Source organism: Puma concolor, chromosome B4 (genome assembly GCF_028749965.1).
Source record: "Puma concolor isolate L17-30 chromosome B4, mPumCon1.1.hap2, whole genome shotgun sequence".
Taxonomy (NCBI): Eukaryota; Metazoa; Chordata; class Mammalia; order Carnivora; family Felidae; genus Puma; species Puma concolor.
This window is the reverse complement of record NC_141673.1, coordinates 122,847,635-122,866,485: the sequence shown is the minus strand read 5'-3', so window position 1 is coordinate 122,866,485 and position 18,851 is coordinate 122,847,635. Positions and strand designations below refer to the sequence as shown.

Sequence of the window (18,851 nt, the reverse complement as noted above, 5' to 3'; positions counted from 1 at the left end):
TGTTTTTTCTAAACATTTATTTTCTGAAATGAAACATTTCCTACCCAAAATTACAACTTAAAAGAACGTCAAAATTTTTACACCCAAACTATTACATATACTTTTAAATGTTATGTTTATGTGTTCGGAATTTTCTAACCAGATGTAATAATTAAAATTAGCAAAGCAATAATTTAATAAAATATGCTTTGGTATGCTGAATTTTTTTAAGAAATGCGAGAAATTGCCATAGAAATTATATATACCCACATTCTATTGTTTGATCGAGACCTACTAGCAACAGAAACTGATTGCCAATGTAAGACAAAATATCTCACTCCTCTTAAAGTTGCAAATAAAATGGAAAGCAATATATATTTTTGCATAATTATGCAAATGTTCATGCGTTCCCCTCCCCCCCTCCCCCCCCCCACTGTGTACTTAAATGCTGTTAAAATAACAGGTGACAGGCTATTTGAGTCCTGTTCTTTTTTTTCCTGGATACACCTTAAATGATTACAGTGACTTAAATGTTTATTGCTCTTATACCTAACGATGGTATTTTTTTTTCTTTTTCTATGGCTTAGAATTCTAAGTTGTTCTAAAAGCAATGCAAGGACAGTTATAGGGATAAACACCTAAATAAGTTTAGAACTATTCTAACTAGGTTTATACTTATATCAATTCAATCAGTATTATAAAACATCCATTGTCTATCAGTACTCGGATAGCAGACATGGGCATAAATTATTTCATGAATAATTAAAGTGAAAGCATCTAATAGTATATGAAAGAGGTACACCCTACCTGGATTAGATGAGGCAATGCTTTTAGTGTAAGGCAAAACCAAATTCCCAGCTTGCATGGAAGCAAATCATGCCACTGTGGTTTCATCACCAATCTAAAAGGGAAAAAAAACAAAAACAGAAACAAAGAAGTAAAATATAGAAAGTTGGGAAACAAATATTTCTATAAAGATCATGAATTCTATTATGAATGGCTATTCCAACAAAAGTACGAAGAAATTTTTCAATGAAATATTTATGACAGTTATCACTACATTTGATGTATTCTATCACGAAATACGTTAGTTACAACAAGTGCAATATGCATAGCAACTAAGAAAAGCTAGGCTAAGATTTTGGGGAAGGAGACTCCTAAACAAGTTACAAAGAAACAAAAGCTCTCTTTCTAACCTGGACTTTTCGTCAGTTCTGTAAAATGAATTCTTAAACCTTATGATTACTTGAGCTATAAAAGACTAAGCACCATCAGAGTGTTCCCAAGTGCTGACAAGCAGATATGAAGACTGTAGCATAAACAAACCAATACATAAAAATTAATGTCATTTGCAGTTCACTGAAGCATTACTCACTGATGTCATCAGAACAGAAGACAGGCAGAATAGTCTCTGATCTCCATCTCACATTGATCCAGTTCCTGCCCTGCTGTGTGAACTATTTAAACCCTTTATTTCTTTTTATGAATCGATACTAGAAATGGTATCTTTTTGAGTGTACCGCATATCACTGCCTTTCTGCATACTGTCACTTTTGAGCTAAACATTAAAGTGACAGGTTCTTCTAGGAATACTTTATTTCTGAAGTTCAGTATAAAAATTTCAAATGACAAACATTTGGGGGTTTGATTACTTAAATATATGTTTACACTTTACAAGGGGAAAAAACCTGTAGAACTTTTGTCTAAGATTAGGATTTGTCTCATAAACTATAGCACATTACTAATCTTTTATAAACCTACTACAGATGTAAATGTTAGCAAATCTGAAATGACTATTCATATGAAGTTGGATCATATTAAAGACGCTTTAAAACAGTTTCAAATTTACACAATATTTTTATATGCACCCACCTTTCATTTTTTTCGGAGGCACCAAGTTTTGACACATCCACACTCTTGCCGCCTGTCTTTTTTTTCTTTTCTCTCTTTTTTCTACTAAGCAGTTCATCCTTAATGTGGAAAGAATTATGGTTACAGGTTATCATTAACACATACTCTTCAAATGTTATCAAGAGTCTTCTGTGAAGGGTAAACACTACAGAAGAACATTTATGCAAATGTATGTAGGGTCCAACATGATTAAGTAAAATCATCAATCTTTAACAATAACTGTTGCCATGGCATCCAGTCCTTAAACACACATGAAGTTCAGCACTGTCAGTCATGTGCATCTCCATAGCAATCAAAGTTTTCTAAGAAGAGAAAGCATTCAACTTACTTTTTCTCATTCATCCAACTTTAATAATGTCACTTCAAAAAGAATGAGTAAACAGATGCTAATTTATGAATACTGATAAATATGTTTGATTATCTTTAGCACATAAAAAAAATCTGAGCAGAATAAACTATGTAATGGTATGTTAAAAGAAGAAAAGTGTAATTTTTTAACCAACTGATCTCTGAAATTATAAAATTATACTCATTTCAAGTCTTATATTTAGTTAAAACCTTTTAAAGTAAAATTCTTTACATAAAAGGCTATGACACAAAAATTTCTAACATCATTTTTACATAAAAAATATTTGTTTGGAAGGTGGCAATTAAGAAAACATGGCTCTCCCTGCTAATTTTCAGCTAGATATTTGGACCTTCACAAAATTTTATGACAAATTCAAATGCCACCTTTTTTTTATTAAAAAAGAAAAAAAACAACCCTTCTTTTATGTCATAGGTTCTTCTTGACTTAGAAGCACACTGAACACCAGCTATGGAGTACAAAACTATTAGGATAAGGAGTACATATAGAAAAATTGAAATTTTTATCTGTTGAAAAATAAAATGTCTGAAATTCCAGATAAAATTAAGGAGGCTAGATCATTTGATTTATTACCAATACTTACCAGTTGTTTTTCCAGGTAGATTGACCAAACCACAGCGTAATGACCCACTGTGAGAATAATGAACAAAAGTAAAGCCAGCTCAGCATTGCTCATTTTTCTCACCCGCCTGTAGTAGAATACAGGCTGTCGCCAATCTGGAAGTCCATTGATCAGAATATCATCATACCTACAGTAGCAAATATAATAGTTTTTCATGGGGAGTTTAAAATAAAAACAAAAAAAATTTACTCATACCCATATTTACAAAGAGGCAAGAGAAAAAGAATTTCTCCAAAATATATAACATTTGTGTAGATTAGCAGCATTACAATGGCCTATAAACTCAAACCTCTGTGTGTAGAACAATCACAATCTTCAAAAAGATACACAGTCATACACTGTGGATACCAGACCTTGTATTTAACAGTGATGTGACTTCTGGAATGACATCTAAACTAAAGGAGCCATATAGTCTACCTCTCTATCAGTCTGCAGTAAAGACCCCACCATAGAAGCCAGCAACAAAGGGAACAATCTCAATGGAATAAAAATCAAGATAAGAGCTCTATTTGTTACCATGAATCATATATTAATTGAACGAAATTCAGGATACATCTTCTAGCCAGTGCTATTATTTCCAACCCTGCACTATGTAGTTCAAGGTTGAAAAATTCATATATAATATTTCATCAAAGCTCCTTCGTGATTAAAAGCCTGTAAGACAAGCATCTTTTAATTTTGTATTGCTCAAATTCCTTTAAAGAATAACAAGTTTCCATAGTAGAAAGAGATGGGAAACAACCAGTGTTTATGTTAGATTTCTCAGTAAAACTGTTTATTTGTAAACATTTAAGTGGCAATTTCCTCATTTTTGGCTTTGCTGGAGGGACAGAACATAACGGATAAAAGCTCTCCTAGTAATGCATTTTAAATCAGCTTTCTTTAGAATAAAATTTTAACTGAATTTCAATTTACCTGTCAGACCATTATTAAGACAAATATTTTTAAGGTTAAAAATCAGGAGTAACATTTATGATTGTAAAACTCAAAATGGTCACACACAAACACTGTATGTTCAAAACACACAACCTGTTAATCTTAATTGAACACAACTCATTAAAAATTCTAATCACACTATTTCTGGAATTAAATCTTCACTGAAAGGCCTAATTTGGTGCAACACATTGACCAAAATATTTTAATTAAAAATATTCTGAGTTAGTCGCAGGCCTAATTACAGGAATAGAAATAGGGCCTATATTGTCAGGCAGGTCAGTAGAACTCAGTAGTAGGTTTTTCTCAAGTAAATTGACCGATCTAGGAATAATAGCGCAGCTGCTAAACTGCCAGTCTTGACATGTAAATCAATTTAAATGCAACAACTGCAGTAGCTACTTTGATAGTTATTAAATTGATACCTTGGAGATATGCTGGAAAAAAAAATAAAGCAGAGGATTTATTATAGGCACCTTCTTTTTTCAGTAGGAAAATATTGGTTACAAATTCAAAATATATTTTATTAGCAAGACTGGAAAATCTGACATTTAGATCAACTTAGATTATTAATAATAATGGCAGATCAGAATAACTAATGTTCAAAGCAAAAGACATTAGTACTAAACTCTTAAAAGGCAAACTGTGTAGTATACAAGAGTGTACAAATTAAAATATGGTTGTGTAGTGGCTAGACCAGACAAAATCTGATGTTAACTATTCTTTTTAAAGCAATTCTTGAACACTAACATCAAGATATAATAACACGATTGAATCAAAAGCTATCATTCCTGTCCTCAGAAGTTTGTTTAAATCCATCTTTGTAAAAATTGACTCATTTTAAATTAGAAATGGATTGGCAAAAAGGTTTCAAGATTACAACGTTTGAATGAAGGCCAATGAATGTTAAATCCTGCATGTATTCTAAATCTACATTCTACTTCAGATTTGTTCAGGGAAAAGGAGGTGAATATAGAAACCACTGTTTTCAGCGAATCTCTCCCATGAAATAACTTCATGTAGAAAGTGGTTATTGATAAAGACCATCTAAGGAAGTGGCGACGATTCCCTAAGAGCATTACTAAGTATTGAATTTGTTTTAAATCTACATTGTATTGTAAGAAGACATAACTAAACTCGTAGCTATGAATCTCATATCACACATTTTATCACCATCATTGTTGAAGTGCTATGTATCCAGTAATAGCTAACTCTTTTCTCCCCTCACATACAAGTTGTACTTAGTGTACAGCCAAATTCAAGACAGCAAAACCGCATGCACTGAACACATTAAACAGAACCAGATATTTACTAAGCTATGTCTGCCACTCTAAACAACAGTCTCCAAGGATTAAGCTTAGAATCAATGCTCTATTGATTTTACTATCAATGAACATTATGGCTCACACGACTGGCCATTTTAAGGGAAGATAGCTTCTATTATAGTTCACTTTTTTAGAATATACGCTGTTAAAAGATAAATCACCACTTTCCTGAAACACCGAAAAATAGAGATATTTTGTACAATACGCAGGGACTATATTCATAGTCATTTAAGAAAAAATGTGTTGACAACACATAAAATTTAAGGCATCACTATGTTATGCTGTTTCTGTATTTAACACATAACACTGTTAAAATGTTCTGTAATTCATTTCATGCAAACCACTCTCAATAATTTGTTAAAACCAGATTAAGAATGCGCACATGTATGAATATGTTATAAGAAAAAACAAAAGTAAATCTGTGTGATGAAAATATCACTAATGCAAAAACTGGTATGGAATTATTAAGGCCATTATCTTGGAAGTTAAAATACTGATTAATCAGTTCCACATTCAACATATGGCCTAAAATATGTTTACTTTGATTTTCTTAAAATGTACATGATAAATATAAAATAACGGTTACATAATCATTAGTGAGTTTCACTCTATAACCTCAATTTTTCAAATATTATTTAGCCTAATACAAACATCAGAAAGCAAATAAATCTAAAAAGGTTTAAATTACCAATGGAAAAACATTTATATAAATATAAAATATTTGCATATTTTGAAATATAAAATAGCAACTATGAAACTAAAATAGAAAACATACGTATTTTGAAAACAAGTACTTAAATAATTCTAGCATTTGCCTAAACTGTAAATTTCCCATCATACAAAGTGTGAATTTTTAGTTTAAAACACTAATAACCACATGCACTTAGGTCTCATTTTGAACCTTTGAATAAAAATTAATTACACAAAGATCATAAACAAGAAACACATCTAAATTAATCAATCATACTCTCCTTTATAAAATGTATATATATATGCCAAAACTTGTGGTACACAGCACTTCATGTATTGCATATAATAGGTATCTTATATCTCCTAATTAGGGAAGGTACTAAGATTTCTTATTCTCAAGTTAATGTTTACTTTTCTTCAAACACACCTGCTATCAAATTTAGAATAATGATGTAATGGATTTGTAAATGTTTATCATATTAAGGCTGAGATAACTATACTTTTCACTGAATTTGAAATAAAACATGATTTTATTTAGTAAGCTAAAAAAATACATTCAACTTTTACAAATATAGTACTGTAAAACAGACCGAAAAAACTAAAACAAATTTAAAGTTGTACAACTGGGTTAGCAAAATACCGCTGGTTAAAAATTTAGAATATATTTTAAACAAAAGTAATATGCTGATATTACAAAGCATAATCTAGTGTTTATATGTAATGATTGATATCTACTCAGGACTTCATTTCCTCTAACACTCAGGATACTTGTATAGAAATTTATGTCAGAATATAGCTGAGCTGCTATTCCCCAAAATAACCAAGTTACCCCTGGAGTTTAGAAAAGGCTGCTATGCTAAGCTTCCTTCCACTAACCAGGCAGACTTGTTATTTTCATAATGTAGTCTAGGTTTTGGGGAGGAAAAAAAAAGGCTTGAAAGTTTATTCAGAATCTCACTCCCAGGAATCTATTCAAGAGGAATAAAAAAAAAATTGTTCACACAAAGATTTGTATGTGAATATTCATAGTAGCATTGTTCATCACAGCTGAAAAGTGGGAACAACTTAAATGTCTATCAGTTGGTGAATGGATAGACAAAAGTGGTATATGGCATGGAATATTATTCAGCAACGAAAAAGAATGAACTACTGGTATATGCTACAATATGGATGTACCTCAAAAAGATTATGATAGAAGCCAGATGCAAAAGCGTACACATTACTTGATTTCATTAATACGAAAGGCCCAGACATGTCAAATTTACAAACACTGAAAGGAGATCAGTGATCACTTGGATCTGGGATCAGAGTGGTGACTGCCTGCAGACGGGCTTGAGGGAATGTTTTGAGGTGATGGAAATGTTCTAAAACTGGATTGTGGTGATTTGCACAACTGTGTAAATTTACTAAATAAAAATCATTATCTTGTACACTTAAAATCTGTGACTTCTATGGTATGCAAATTATAACCAAATAAGGCTGTTTAAAAATAAAATCTGTCTTTTACTTAAAAAGAAAAAAAGAAAAAGGTTATCCAGTTTATTTGATCTACTTCCATTGCTATTCTCTTTCCTACCAAAATTTAAAGCAGGCACTTGATTTAAGTGAAAGCACAATTACCTGTAAGGGGAATAAACAGGGAAACACATATGACAACTTTCCAAATTGCAAATTCCTGGGAGGTTACACATTTAAAAGTACTTATTTAATGAATATTTATAATAAATAATTGTGATACCAAAGAGTATTTTTTAATACCAGTATAAGGCAATCTTCTTTTGGAAGATAAAAATGACAACTGGGGTTTTTTTCCTAAAGGAATTAGAAACATCAGGTAATTGTCTGTAGAGGTGCATTTCTCATATACGTTTAAATACACATAGGTCACCTGGCCTCAGGCACAAGCTTTAGAGAAGTGATTCTCAGCTTGATTAGTTAAGACTTTTGCCTCAAGGAAAACCAGTTACCAAAGAGTTACTTGTGCCTCAGGGGGTATAAATACTACAGCTGTTTGTGTAACTGTCAGATCCATTTTTTCAACTAACATTGAAAAAAAATTGCAAAGAGAAGAAATCCTAAAAAGAAAATGTTAGAGGAGTATACATTAATGAAGAAACATTTTATACATAAGAAGTGATTTGTTCTGTAAAGATATAAATGATTTTTCACCAACAGAAAGAAATTGTTACAAAGTTTACTGACCTTTAAGATAACAACAAACAAAAAGACAAAATCTAATGCCAAAGATGTAGGGAGACTAAATAAAGCTATCTTTACAGACACATTCTTGATGTGTGAAATAAAACTAGGGGCTCAGTGAGAGAAACCAACTAGAAAATATGCACAGAATGACCAACACTTCTTTCAACACACTTCTAGGACTCTTTCAACACTATGGATTATCTCAAACCAGAGGAATGTCTGCTATGGTATCTGGACCAATGCCAGCCCTTGTTATAAAGCAAAGAACACTTACAGAGAATATCTTGAGTTCTTGCTTTGCAATCTGACAAACTGAGGTATTCAAATTAAAGAGTTAAGATGAGAACCAAGAGTAGTAGCTAACGTTTTAGGACACAGAATAATTCCAGATAATACACTTGAAGAATTTTTTTTTTGAAGAAATGGCTAGTCTAGACTAGCCTAGAATAGAACATATCAGTCTGTTTCATATACTGTAAGTATTTTGTGGAATTTTTGCTTCCGGTATGTGAACGTGTATGTGTGTTCTGAGGCATGATGCCAAATATACTTTTTTTTTTTTTTTTTTTGCCAAATATACTTCTTACTGTGGGTCTGACTTAAGAAACTCTGAAGCCCAATGCAATAGTGTCTATACATTCCACACATCCTGAAGGAGCAGAGGAAAGGGGCCTCTCTGCAATCTCCTCCTGTCACTGGCACTATAAACCACTGCATAAATATATTACTACTCTTCCTCTTCCGAACAGGGTACAGAGAAGTCTCGAAGTGAGGGCGCTGCCTCCACTACGAAGCTTAACCCTAAATGCAGAATCACCGGAGCAGAGTAAGAGAAGGGAAAAAGGCAAAAGAAATAGGAAAAAGAAGCAAACATTTTTCTTCCACACCTATTTTCTACAGACTTATACATGTCTGTTCTCTCACAAATATCAGGGTTTATTTTGAGAGTGAGGAAATACCAAGAATTTGTGATAATGTGAATATCACTGACAACCTAATTCCAAAACATTCAAGGAATAAGAAAAATAAAAAGACCACCAAGCATAGATAGGAGTTATTACTGATATATCAAAAATGACTGGGCATTTGTTTGAAGTCAAGTGGTATTTGTATTTCCCAAAGCATAGACACTCACGTTAAAAATCATATCTAACGGAGCCATGACTTGCTAATGTTACGACTCATGATCCTGAAGTCTATGAGTACGGAATCAACCTAGTGAATATTCTGAATATAAATAAACTCTGCTCTAAACATAGGAAGAAACAACAATAAAACACTAACTTACAATGTTTAGTGAGACAATTCTTTCCTTTATAAACTGAGACATCAAACTACAACATCTTAATTCAAAAGCAGAAATGAACACTCACCTCTGCCTTCGTTCATCATCCTTCAAAACTTCATAAATGGCCACCAACTAAAATAAAAGCATCACTTTAAAACAAAAATACTCTCAACTATAAGAAATCACTTAGGAAGGTGAACACATTATAATGCACAAGGAGAAAACCCTGGGTGCTCATATATACAATGAACAGACACAATTTTAATTATATGTAACATTTTATGTTTTTAGTAGGATCTTCAGAGGTTAAAACATGCTTGATACCAAAATAAATCTTTGTGAAAGATCCAAAAGTAATTATTAAAATGTGCTTTTTAAAAACAAAAGCTATAATTTAGACAAGAAAATTATGACAATTATGATCCTCCAAGAATTTAGAGTTCTAATATAAAAAAATATTGGCGATATTTTGTAAAAAAATGAATAAACATGGTATTATATTCCTAAACTACAACCTCATTTTCAAATAGAAATGTTCTACATTTATAAGTTACTATTTCTACTAGAGAACATTTATTTATAAATCTGTTACAAAATATATTAATAGCACACTTCACTTACTTGTCTAAACTGAGTTTCTGCATTTTCATCTTTATTCTTGTCTGGATGCAAAGTCAGTGAAAGCTTACGATATGCTTTTCTAATGTCTGCAGATGAAGCATCCTGGAAGTGGTAGGGGGAGGGGAAAAACACAAAGCAAACGTTGTCAGAAAAAGAAATTCCCAGAACCTTGTTAAGATCTGAGAAGACAGCCAACCAAGTGCAGGACCCCAGGCAATGTAATTTGAGCAATCAGTCTAACAACCAGGCTATGCAACTGGCCTGACCCACATGACTGAACAATTATTCAATCTAATTTGGCTCTCCTCTTAACTTTTCATTACCATACAGTCATTTAAAGAAGACAGTATTTGGCAAAACTTTTCAAACACTTGCCTTCCTAAAATTAACCAATAAATCTTTTTCAGTAATTAAGAGATCAAAAAGAAACAAATTAAAAATTAATACATCCATGTGCCTTCAAAGAAGGTCTTTATTTATTTGAGAATCTTAAAGCCAATTTCTGAATCCCAGGCTTACCATATGTGGTTTCTTCATTGTTATTTATATTGAATTTACCATCGAGCCACAACCTATGGAATCTCAATTTCACATGTCAAAAGTATGCCTATTTGAAAGCAGTTACATTTGCATTTATCCAAAATAACTATAATTAGATGTAGTTGTGTATATTACACTTAACATTTTTTTAGTGTTTCCTGGGTGTTTTCAGTGGGGTCCAGTTTCCAGTCTAGTTTGCAAAAATAAATTTGCCCACTATTTATATACAATTTAGACATATTTAAAAGGTCACAATAGTTCAGTAAGGGTATGCAGGATTCAGCAGATGTTAAAATTACATTTTATGTAATCCTGTGTGTACAGATAAACTCAGAAAACATGATTTCACATAGCCAGCATAAAATATATGACAATAACAATGAACACAATGTCAAATCGGGTTTAAAACTTGATCTCCACCTAGGTCAAAATGATTCTATTAACTAGCATATTCATAGTAGTACAAAATGATAATAGAGTTGTTTATTAAATTTATTTTGTTTTATAGTTGAAAATTTGTCCAATTCTTAAAACTACTGTCCGAAAAAAGGCCAAATGACTCAAAATCCAAAACAAAACACACAAAAAAATCTGTGTACCTGGGACTAAATAGCTGTTAAAGAAACAGAGCTGGAGAGAGGCAAAGTGAGAATTTGTAAAGCTTTTCTTTATGAACCACTATTTTCACTATCAGTTTTCTGGGGCTTACTGCTCCTGGGTGTCACTCTAGTTAACAATTTTAGCTTAGGTGTGAATATTCTTGTGACTTATAGAGGACTGCGAAGATATAAAGTTAGCAGAGTAAGTTTTGCTAGTCATACAGTTAAAATTTCATTCTAGTTTGCTAAACAGAATGATGTGTTCCTTATACTTAATAGGTAACATGCAATAGAAGAGGATGATTATTTACTGAAAATCTGTGATGGAGATTTTGTTGAGCAAAGAGGACAAATGTCTTTCAGTAACTGTTCTCTAGTTGGGACTTTAATTTTGGATTTTATTAAATTGGGACTATATCATAGAACAATTCCAAAAGTAGATTTCTTACAAAATAAAACATGTATTTTCTCGTGTTACAAAATTACTTCATGCTCATTATGAAACACCTCTGCCATATTTAAAAATAAAAATAACTAATAGTCACTTAAGGCATTTTCCTCCTTCTAGTCTTACCATGCTGATTCTAATTCTCCATTTTCCTGCCACAATATGTGCCCTAAATATAAATGTAGCCAGATGGCTCTCCTATTTCAAACCCTTCAGTAACTCCCAAGTGCCTTCATCATCTGTCTTTTCCAATCTTTTTAGCTTTCTCTCCCACTATCATGGCCCATCCTCCTGGTCCCCCAGATCATTACACATTAGGATGCCGTTCCCTAACCTCATGTTTTTGTTTTGCACCCAGCTGTAGATATAGACAGTTCTCTCCTGGCTAAGGAATGAGTATCTCAGGCTACCCACAAATATTGTCTGACTTTTTCCTCTTGAGAATCTGTCCAGTATGGTTATTTCACCAATTAGCCCCACCCTGCGTGCATAGAACTGAAAAATTTGAGGACTTCCCTGTCTAAAAGACATGCTCTAGATAAGCTTCACCTCAAACTAGCTTATGGATGTACTTAATTTCAGTAAATTACTTAATGAATCTTAACTTATTTCATCCTCAAAACAAAGCTACAGGGTAAGTATAGTTGTTGTTAGGCTAATTTTACTGATGAGGTGAGAGAGGTTAAGTAACTTGCTCAAATTGATACTGCTGGTAAATAGATGAAAACAGAATTCAAACCTAAAAAATGCCGCATCAGAATCAGAGATCTCTATATTAGCTCTTTAGATTCAGTTAGTAGATTTGGGTTGAGTCACTTTGTAAGAGGCTACAGCTTTGGGAAGGCAGTGAGAACAACTGTTAGATTCATACTGATCTGATAAACCATGTGGAAAACATCCCCATAACTACAATGTGAATGTTCAACTGCAATTTTATTTTATTAAAAAAAATTTTTTTATGTTTATTTTTATTTCTGAAAGAGGGCAGGGGGTGGGCGGGGGGACAGACAGACACATGCAGCACAAGTAGGGGAGGGGCAGACAGAGAGGGAGACAAAGTATCCAAAGCAGGCTCCAAGCTCTGAGCTGTCAGCACAGAGCCCAATGTGGGCCTTGAATCCACAGAATGAGAGATCATGACCTGAGCTAATGTCCGACGCTCAACCAACTGAGCCACCGAGGTGGTCCTCAACTGCAATTTTACAGGTAAAGACCCTAATATGTGTTAACTTTTCTAACATTTTATATAATATTTCTACTAGAGACCTGAATGTTAGAACATTCACCTCTTATACTCAGTAGATTAGCCTTTTATCTCTCTGGCTTGCAGAGAAAAGTTTTTGATAGGGCTGTGGGTGAACTGGCTTTTTTTTTTTTTCTTTTTTAATTTTTTTTTTCAACGTTTTTTTTTTTTATTTAATTTTGGGACAGAGAGAGACAGAGCATGAACGGGGGAGGGGCAGAGAGAGAGGGAGACACAGAATCGTAAACAGGCTCCAGGCTCCGAGCCATCAGCCCAGAGCCTGACGCGGGGCTCGAACTCATAGACTGCGAGATCGTGACCTGGCTGAAGTCGGACGCTTAACCGACTGCGCCACCCAGGCGCCCCGAACTGGCTATCTTTAACACTGTTGACATCAGTAGATCTACAGAGGTCAATTAGCAGAATTCTTTTCCTTCTAAATATGATATGGTTCCTTGGCAACTTGAACATGAATTATCTTAATGTTTGGATGACCTCTGTAAAGAAGGTACATATGAACATTCTTAAAATAAAACTATGAAAGTGATATGTTTGTCAAAATTGAAACAATGCTATGGGACATCAGCAAAAATGACAGAGTAGGGAACTGCAAGGGCCTGTCCCTGCACAGAAACAGCAAATAATCTGGCAAAAACGGTCAGAATCGACCCAATCTCAACTATGCAAACTACTTAAACAAGAAAAAGGCAGCTGATTCTCAGCGTCTTGAAGACACCAATCTGAGTTCTTGGTGTGGGCTCCCAAGTGCTGAAGGAAGCAAGGTGGTTCTTAAAGAACCATGGTTGTTTGTTTTGGTCTGCTTGTTGGTTCCCTGATGGATTGTTTTACCTTTATTTACCTTTATTTTACCAAACTCAGAACTCTTCCAAGGCAAAGAGGCAATTAATTACCTAAGATACTTGTTAAAAACATAATGGCAAATTTATTAGCCAGTGCCAAAGGGGGCAAGGAATAGCGGTTGGGCCATACAAAGACACATCAAAAAGCTTTGGAGGAAAGACTGATGAGATGCTTTGGAGAATATGGGCTTTGAAAAGCTCCCACATACTCCTTGGAAACCAGAAGACCATGTGCATGCCCAAGGTGGAGTACATACTCAGACCTGCAAAGGCTCTAAATTCTCACTTCTGACTGATCTTTAGCCTGGACACAAGCAGAAAGTGAAGGCTGAGAGAGTTGTAAACCTGGCTGAATGCTGAAGGCATGCCCCAACATGCACACAGAATCTACCTCTAGCAAAGTCTAAGTCCCCCCCCCCCCCCCACCCCCACATATTTGGCTTTGGGCCTTTAAGGAAATCTGCTGGATCATTAGCTGACCACTAAGCAAATCAAACAGAGATGTCAGTGGCTACACATAGCATATACATGTCACAAAATTAGTTTAAAAAAGTCACTAGGCAAACAACAACCACAAGCAGCAAAAAACAGAAAAACAAACAAAAACCCTAGTGGGGTGAGAGAATCTGATTAAATGTCTAGTATTCATTAAAAACCATAAAGCATCCAAAGAAAACAAAAATGTATGGTGATAAAAGAAATTAATACAAATTATCCTTGAGGAAGCCCAGACATTGAACTTACTAGACAAAGACTTTAAGTCAACTATTTTTTAAAAAAATTTTTTTGGGGCGCCTGGGTGGCGCAGTCGGTTAAGCGTCCGGCTTCAGCCAGGTCACGATCCCGCGGTCCGTGAGTTCGAGCCCCGCGTCGAGCTCTGGGCTGATGGCTCAGAGCCTGGAGCCTGTTTCCGATTCTGTGTCTCCCTCTCTCTCTGCCCCTCCCCCGTTCATGCTCTGTCTCTCTGTCCCAAAAATAAATAAACGTTGAAAAAAAAAATTAAAAAAAAAAAACTTTTTAATGTTTATTTATTTTTGAGAGAGAGAGACAGAGTGTGAGCAGGCGAAAGGTAGAAAGAGAGGGAGACACAGAATCGAAGCAGGCTCCAGGCTGTGAGCTCTCAGCACAGACAGCTGTTCAAGCCCAACACAGGGCTTGAACTCATGAACTGTGAGATCATGACCTGAGCCGAAGTCAACACTTAACTGACTGAGCCACCCAGGCACCCCTAAGTAAATTATTTTAAATATCCTCAAGCACATACAAAGAAGTAAAGTAATGTCTCACCACATTGAGAATTTCAACAAAGAGACAGAAATTTTAAAAAGGAGCCAAATAGAAATTGCGGACTTGAAAAATATAATAACTGAAAATAAAAATTCACTAGAGGGGCTCAAAAACAGAGCTGAGCAGAAAGAATCTATGAACTTGAAGATAGGTCAAATTGAGATTACCCAATATGAGGAGCAGAAAGAAGAATGAAGAAAAATGAACACATAAAGAGTTCCAACAGGAAGTCCAATAGGAAGAGTCCAACAGGAAGAAGTCCAATAGGAAGAAGAGAGTCCAATAAGAAGTCCAATAGGAAGAAGAGAGTCCAATAGGAAGAAGAGAGAAAGGTATGGAAAAAAAATATATTTGAAGAAAAAATGCCTGAAAACAGCCAAAATTTGATGAAAGACATAAACATATGCATCCAAGAACTACAACAATCCTAAGTAGTATAACTCAGAGAGCCACACTTAGAAACATAAAAATCAAATTGTTAAAAGACAAAGTCCAAGGGAGAGAATCCTCACATTATTAACAGCTAATTTCTCATAAGAAACCATGGAGGCCAGAAAGTAGTAGAATGACATATTTAAAGTGCTAAGAAAAATTTTTATCCAAGAATTCTAAGTCCAGCAAACCTATCCCTCAAAAATGAAAGAGAAATGAATATTCCAATTACATAAAAACTGAGAATTTATTACTAATAGATTTGCTAAGGAAGAAATACCACAGGGAGTTCTTCAGGCTGAAAGGAAAAAAAAAAAATACTAGACAGTAACTCAAATCTATATGAAGAGATAAACACTGGTAAAGATAACATATAGATAAATATAGAAGTCAACATCTGTGTATTATTGGTTAGTATTTCAATTTTTTTCTATACAACTTAAAGGACAACAACTAAAGCAATAATTATAAATCTATGTAAAAGAAGACAATGATATAAATCTATGTCTATAGGCATACATGTATATAGATGTAATCAGGGACAATAACTACATAAGGAAATAGGAATAGGCTTTGTAGGAGCCAAAGTTTTTATATGATTTAAATAGGTATTAATTCAAACTACATTGCTATAAATAAATGTTAACTGTAATCCCCACGACAAACACAAAGAGATCAACAGTAAAATAAAAACTGGATCAAATGGTACACTAGAAAAAAAATCTAACATAAAAAAAGGCAGAAAAGGAGGAACTTAGGAAAAGAGAAGATAAAAAGCATATAGAAAACAAACAGCAAAGTGGTAAAAGTAAGTCCTTCCTTATCAGTAATTACTTTAAATGTAAATGGATTAAGCTCTCCAATTAAAAGGCAGAAACTTGCAAAATGGATTAAAAACAACCATGCTCCAACTATATGGGGCCTATAAGAAAATCATTTTAGAACCAAAGTGAAAATGTGAGGGTGGAAAATAATACTAAGTGCAAAGAGTAACCAAAAGAGAGCTGGGATGGCTATATTAACACCATGCAAAACAGACACTAAGACAAAAATGGTTACAAGAGACAAAAAAGAACATTACATAATGCAAAAAGATGAATGCATCAAGATGCTATAACAATTATAAACATATATGCACCTAACAACAGAGCCCCAAAACATATAAAGCAACTACTTAACAGATTTAAAGGGAGAAATGGAGCATTTGTACAGTAATATTGGAAACTTCAATACCCCAGTTTCTCAATAATGTCCAGAGAAATTAGGCAGAACATTAGCAAGTAAACAGAAGACTTAAACAACAGTAAACCAACTGGTTGACCTACCTACCAGACATCCACAGAACATTCTACCTAACAATAGCAGAATACACATGAAACATTTCCATAATAGGCCAGATTTTAGGCCACAATGTAAGTCAAGATAAATTTTAAAATACTGAAATCATACAAAGTATCTTCTCTAACCACAATGGAATAAAATTAAAAATCAATGACAGAAGGAAATTTGGAAAATTCACAAATGTGTGGAAATAACACACTCATGAACAACCAGTGAGTCAAAAAAAAAACCCACCAAAAACAACTTATATATGAATGACAAGTGCCATTATGTTATCTCTCTATAAGATAATTGTGTACATGTAACAAGAACACAGAAACAGTCTAGAAAACTGTTTTTTTTAATTTTTTTTAATGTTTATTCATTTTTGAGACAGAGAGAGGGACAGAGCATGAATGGGTGAAGGTCAGAGCAAGAGAGAGACACAGATTCTGAAACAGGCTCCAGGCTCTGAGCTGTCAGCACAGAGCCCAACGAGGGGCTCGAACTCACAGACCGCGAGATCATGACCTGAGCCGAAGTCGGACACCCAACTGACTGAGCCACCCAGGCGCCCCTAGAAAACTGTGTTCTTGAAGAACAAAACTGAAAAACTCTAGAGAATCTTTTTCCAGGGATGTTTAGATTGTGAATGAAACAGGAAAGGTCATTAAATTTCGAGAACATATCATTTCCTTTTGGATTTACTCATTCTGGGAGGTTTTAATTCATTAACATTAATAGTTACTTATAAGTATTTTTCTAACTTAATATGACTAAGCATTAAGCAAGAAGTAAATTAAATCATGGTATTCAATTTTGTATAAAGTAAAAAAAGGAATCACTATAAACATTAGAAAGCACTTTGATATAAATGAAAACCAAACTGCAACATACCAAAACTTAGGCTGCAGTAAAAGCAGTGTTCAGAAGGAATTTTACAGCTATAAACAATGATTAAAAAAATCTCAACCTAACCTTCCACCTTAAGGAAACAGAAAAGAATATAAACTAAACCCAAAGCAAATAGAAGAAAGGAAATAATAAAGATTAGAGCACAGATTAGTGAAATAAAGAACAGAACAACAACAGAGAGACTCCAGAAAACCAAAAGTTGGTTCTCTGAAAACGTCAACAAAATTGATAAACCTATACTTGAATGAGAGAGGGGATTCAAGTTATTAAAATCAGGACTAAAAGTGGGGACACATCACTGCCAATCTTACAGAAATAAAAACAATTGTAAGAAAATACTATGCATGAGGCACCTGGGTGGCTCAGTCCATTAAATATCCTGGGTTTCAGCTCTGGTCATGATCTCACAGTTTGTGAGATCAAGCCCCACATCAGTCTCTGTGACGACAGCACAAAGCCTCCTTAGGATTCTCTCTCTCCCTGCTCACACCCACTGTCTCTCTCTCTCTCTCTCTCTCTCTCTCTCTCTCTCTCTCTCTAATATTTTTAAAAATTAAAAAAAAAATTTTTAATGCTTTTATTTATTGAGAGGAGATAGAACATGAACAGGGGGTGGGGAAGAAAGAGAGGTAGACACAAAATCCAAAGCAGGCTCTAGGCTCTAAGCTGTCAGTACAGAGCCCTATGCGGGGCTCAAACTCATGAACCATGAGATCATGACCTGAGCTGAAGTTGGATGCCCAAATGACTGAGCCACCCAGGCACCCCTCAAAATAAACATTTTTTTAAAAAGAAAATACTATGCATAAATAATTGTTTGCCAAGCAATTAGAAAACTCAAACAAAATAGACAAATTCCTAGAAACACACAAATTGACTCGTGAAGAAACAGAAAAACTGGATATACTTATAACAATAAAGAAATTGATTAGTTTTAAAGACCCAAAACCAAAAAAGAAACCTCAACATCCAACAAAGCCCCAAACTGCAAAATCTGATGACTTCACTAGTGAATTCTAATATACATTTAAAGAAATCACCAGTCCTCTACAAACTCTTCCAAAACACAGAAGTGGAAGGAATGCTTTCTAACTCATTCTATAGGGCACCGATACTGAAAGCAAGACAAACACTACAAAAAAAGAAAACTATAGACCAATATCCCTTATGAATATTGACACAATTCCTCAACAAATTTCTAGTAATCCAAATTCAGCAGCATGTAAAAAGAATTATATATCATGACCAGATGCTATTTATCCCATGAAT

At 34.0% G+C, this 18,851-nt stretch overlaps 1 protein-coding gene across 1 annotated transcript in view; it reads right to left on the bottom strand.

Moving 5' to 3' along the window:
• The window catches only part of DNAJC1 (DnaJ heat shock protein family (Hsp40) member C1), a 220,174-nt gene that overhangs the window by 137,204 nt on the left and 64,119 nt on the right, over positions 1 to 18,851 (bottom strand). Inside the window, exons 2-6 of the mRNA XM_086714779.1 lie at positions 9,939 to 10,040; positions 9,403 to 9,449; positions 2,841 to 3,006; positions 1,852 to 1,949; positions 787 to 880 (exon numbers count right to left, since the gene is read on the bottom strand). Of these exons, the coding sequence (XP_086570905.1) occupies positions 787 to 880; positions 1,852 to 1,949; positions 2,841 to 3,006; positions 9,403 to 9,449; positions 9,939 to 10,040 (507 nt within the window). The remainder of the gene's footprint in view (positions 1 to 786; positions 881 to 1,851; positions 1,950 to 2,840; positions 3,007 to 9,402; positions 9,450 to 9,938; positions 10,041 to 18,851) is intronic.